The sequence below is a fragment of the Ostrinia furnacalis genome, unplaced genomic scaffold (genome assembly GCF_004193835.3).
Source record: "Ostrinia furnacalis isolate ACB-3 unplaced genomic scaffold, ASM419383v2 OfSCF1757, whole genome shotgun sequence".
NCBI classification, from domain to species: Eukaryota; Metazoa; Arthropoda; class Insecta; order Lepidoptera; family Crambidae; genus Ostrinia; species Ostrinia furnacalis.
The window spans coordinates 10586-14988 of NW_021131996.1; the positions used below are offsets into that span (position 1 = coordinate 10586).

The 4403-nt window shown below is 36.7% G+C and overlaps 1 protein-coding gene across 1 annotated transcript; it reads left to right on the plus strand.

Annotated features, from left to right (window-relative positions):
- Positions 1 to 550: 550 nt before the first annotated feature.
- On the plus strand, positions 551 to 3116 carry LOC114353632 (60S ribosomal protein L39-like). Its single transcript, XM_028305691.1, has 2 exons — positions 551 to 554; positions 2995 to 3116. Exons 1-2 carry the CDS (start codon positions 551 to 553, stop codon positions 3081 to 3083), a joined length of 93 nt encoding a protein of 30 aa, XP_028161492.1. The 3' UTR covers positions 3084 to 3116.
- Positions 3117 to 4403: the final 1287 nt, after the last annotated feature.

A 4403-nucleotide genomic window follows, 5' to 3' on the forward strand; every position in this document is an offset into this window, starting at 1 on the left:
TTGATCAAAGTACTTCCAGTAGCGACTTGCGAACGTTCGAGTTCTGTCATTGTGATACCAATTGGCGCTGGTCACGATCGCCGTTCTTATCCACTTGTACTCCGGAAACGCCGCAAAGGGACCCTGGCTTGAAGCAATTGTCACTACAGACTTATAATAGCGGGTAGCCTGTAAGGCAAATGAAAGGAATTTCTTCTTATTAGAGGGATGAAGATTAATGGATACAGATTGAAGCTTAAACAGACGTCTACCGAGCAGAGATCACTGAGTAATGCAAGAAAAGGGGGACATTTTCTTACAGAACATTACGGATTTTACGAGGATAACCTCTAGACTCCCTGAAGCTAAAGAAACTAACCATTCAAAGGCACTTTGAAAGAAAATTTTGAAAGCTAAGTAAGAATTGTCACACAAACAAAAGGGGTAAGCTATTGTACCCCTATTCCACACTTTATCGTCATTGTTGCCAAAGCGGTTTGTTCATAGCCCCCGTCTGACCCGTCTCCTATCTTCATATAGTTTTCAAGATATATCGTATCAAAGTCGAAGGATGGGTGAGTCAAACTTTCGCTATTACTTGCCAGTAAATTGACATGTCGTAAATACAATATTCAAATCTAGTCCATTTATTAAACTATCGTGGTGTAGGTACATCGAATCAGATGAATGGATCTTTATTGGCCCATTGACATCCAATTACGGATGCAGACCTACCTCAAATACAAGAGACGCTGATGGCAATTGTATTGAATTATTCACTTAACTGAGAACTATTCTTATCAAGAAAATTAAATTTCGTTTTTTGAAGTGGTTTATGATGTTCCTATATTTTACGCCATATCGCGGGTTCATGGTCATTTAATCGAGATTATTTTTAATTGGCATTACATTGCCTATAGTTGATAATATCGGTCAGTCATTTATAGAGTGATTATTATAATTTCAGAGTTGCCTATTGTGTAACCTTTGAGTTTAACATACTAAATAAACACGAACTAAATGAATCTATCAAAAGCTTAAAACAAGTTATTTGTAAGTTAGTTAAAGAATCTGTCCTGAATCTTCGACGGTAGAGTCGCAAAGGCCATTTGAGGCCAACGCCACTAAACCGAACATCCTTGGGTGCTAAAAGAGGCATATGCCAGTCTAAACGGCCTAATTACATTAGATGGTTTAATTCTGGGTCCGAAGGTGGACTAGTCAATTTCCTTATTAATCCTTTTCGGAAAATTGGTCGGATGCCAAAGGATATACTCAAGTATTGGAATATAGGTACTCTGGGCAAATACGCAGGAATTGGTAAAAAAATTGCGCTGTAGATTTAGTTTACGTAAAATCGCTAACCTTACATCACGTATCGTTGATGCAACAATGAACATTCACAATGCACAAGTGCATGTATTTGCTTATTTGATACTTCAAATCTTGGTCTTGCATAGTTATTCAAAATTCTTTAACTTCAGGTCCTGATAGGCTTTAAGACTTGAAGTAGAGTTCGTTCGGTTCAACCAGAGTCCACTGCGGGATAAAGGATACCCCAAGGATTAGTAATAGGTCCACCTCTTTGCACGCTTATTACAAGTTACCTAAATCAGCCAGTGTTCGCATACCGGTTTCTGTGTTTACCGTTATTCTGCCAAGTTTGGAGGCGGACCGCTGACAAACAGCTTTTGATATTCCGTAGACAATTTAATTTACGCCTCGGATCGCAGTCTTTCTCTATGGTAAGTACAGTCGAATCGCGATTGGCGAGCTCGTCAACCACCACTACTCTTATAATTTTGTGTCTTTTATCTAAGATAATAAAGTTGATTTTCCTTTTTCCGTCACATTGCAGCACACAATTTGATCTGCTGCAAACAATCGTATACACATAAAGCGTAGAATAAATTACTTATTACGTTTATTACGATTTGATTACACTACAATCATAATTGTGACCGTCATCAAATAACTCTATTTTCCAACTTGAGTTTTAATATTGGTCAAAAATGTATTTTGATAAATCTTACCAACAAAAAGATTTCATTGATGACTTCATCACAATTTTGATTCTTTGGAAGAGGTTATTTGACCTATAAACTAGTTTGTTTTTGTTTCTACATTTAAAATTAATTACTTCTTATTTTTTCGCCTTTATTTTTAGTTTTTCGATCTATTTGCGTCTAGTGGTCTAGAGATATCTTTTTAGTTTTGATGACCTCTGTGTCTAATTTATTTGTAGTCCTATGCTAAATAAGGACAACTTTAACAAACTAAAAACTAGCGACTAAAGTTGCCTTTAGCGGTTGTCCTTCTGCTGTATTCCGGCACTTATGATAATTTGGTAAAGGAACTTTTTGTTTAAGCCTTAATTTATGAATTGTTTTAGGCTGAATTTAAAATAGTTGATCTTCGTTACCAACACTTGAATGTGATCTTTTCTATCGTGTAGGTTGTAACTTTATTTAGCTAAGTTATATCTGATAACCAGAGTTATTTTCTTACTCTTTTCGATTAAATAAATAATTGTAATCTGTTTCTCTATCTAAAGAAAATAGGTACACTAAAATTGTCACCAGGGATTTCATCACAGTTCAACATATTTACGACTTTATCTATAGCAATATTTGGACCTACAGCCTATATTTTAATATTAATTGGACCCATTAAACTAAACTAGATAAGACCAGTTCAGATCCAATTTTTTTTGGTATCATAAATCATCTCTACGATACAAAAAGCTAGGTAATTGTGTAGTCAGTTAGAAACATGATATTACGCTATAAGCGATAAGGTGATGAACCAAATTCTCAATATAATGTTAAGTGATGTGCGAACGGAAAATTTTGTTTGAAGCATTTTCTCTGAAATCAACGAGACATTAAAACATAATGTTTGCCAAATCACTGAATCATTCAATTAGTGTCGCACGTGTTGTGTGTTGAAGCTTCTTCAGGTTATTTACTGTAAACATTGACATCCGTTAGTGATATCTTCTCTGCTTTATCATAATTCCCCAATGGGGGAGAATGCGCACAGGAAATACTATTCGGTACAATGCTAAGAGGCGTCACTGGAGGAGAACCAAGCTCAAGCTGTAAGCCTGTAATGGACTGTATGTAAGCTAAAATAAAATAAATAAATAAGCATCTTGAATTTTAACATCTTAAGACAAATCTTGGTTCAAACAGGACTCTGAAGTTGTTAAGTTGTTCACATAACAAAATGCCATTCCAGTGAAATTTTCACAGACCAAAGTACAAGTTTTGTCAATTGAAATTCATTCATAGAGCAAAGCATTAAGTTGGTAATTACATTGACACTGAGGATCAGTCAGTCGATTCCCCATTTCTTACGCGTTGATCCATTAAAATTTTAAATTTTCATAGAACAAAGAACAAGTTTTGCCCGTTCAATTGAAATTCATTGGTAGAGCAAAGCATTAAGTTGGTAATTACATTAACACTGAGGATCATTCTGTCAATTTCCCATTTCTTACTCGTCGATCCATTATTTTCATTGAATAAAGTACAAGTTTTGCCCGTTCAATTGAAATTCATTGGTAGAGCAGTGTTTAGTTGGTAATTTACATTAACACTGAGGGTCAGTCTGTCGATTCCCCATTTCTTACGCGTCAATCCGTTAAAATTTTCAGAGAACAAAGTACAAGTTTAGCAAGTTCAATTGAAATTCATCGGTAGAGTATATTAAGTTGGTAATTTACATCAACATTGAGGGTCAGAATCGATTCCCCATTTCTTACGCGTCGATCGCTGGCATTACTGTAATAGGGTGCACGCATGCGTGGCCACCAACACAGCAATCCGGCTCAGTTTAGCGTCGCTTCTGCGCCCGCGCCGACGTCAAAGCAGAGCGCACCGCGACTCACGCGCCGATGTTATATAAAACACATCACCCCATAAACTCGCTCCCAAGTGCATTTCAATACCCACATTCCACAGTGTATTCCGCTAGTGTTATCAAATAATAGTGGTAAGCGTTCAACTCATCTATAACGAAAACCATTCGCGCCGATTTCACTTTCAGAACCGATTCACGATGTGTGACACGAAAATTGTTTATTAAATTGACTAGTTGGCGGACCCCTATGTCATTTGATAGAGTAACTGCCAGCACTCCATCACCCTAGCGTGTGACGTTTGCTGTATTAACAACACTAATATTCACGGTCTTGTAAACTTTATGTGGCTTATGACGTATATAATTTACAATGGAAACGAAATGTGAATGAGAAATAGAGTGTAAACATGTAAGGCGGTTACTATTTAGTTTCTTCATGCTTGCTAATGTCCATGCGATGCGAATACTTAACCTGTGGTTTATTATGTATGCCACTCAGTGCAATGTATGCGTGGAGTAGAGTTTTCGCGCTCATACAGCGATGAATGCCACTCGTTACG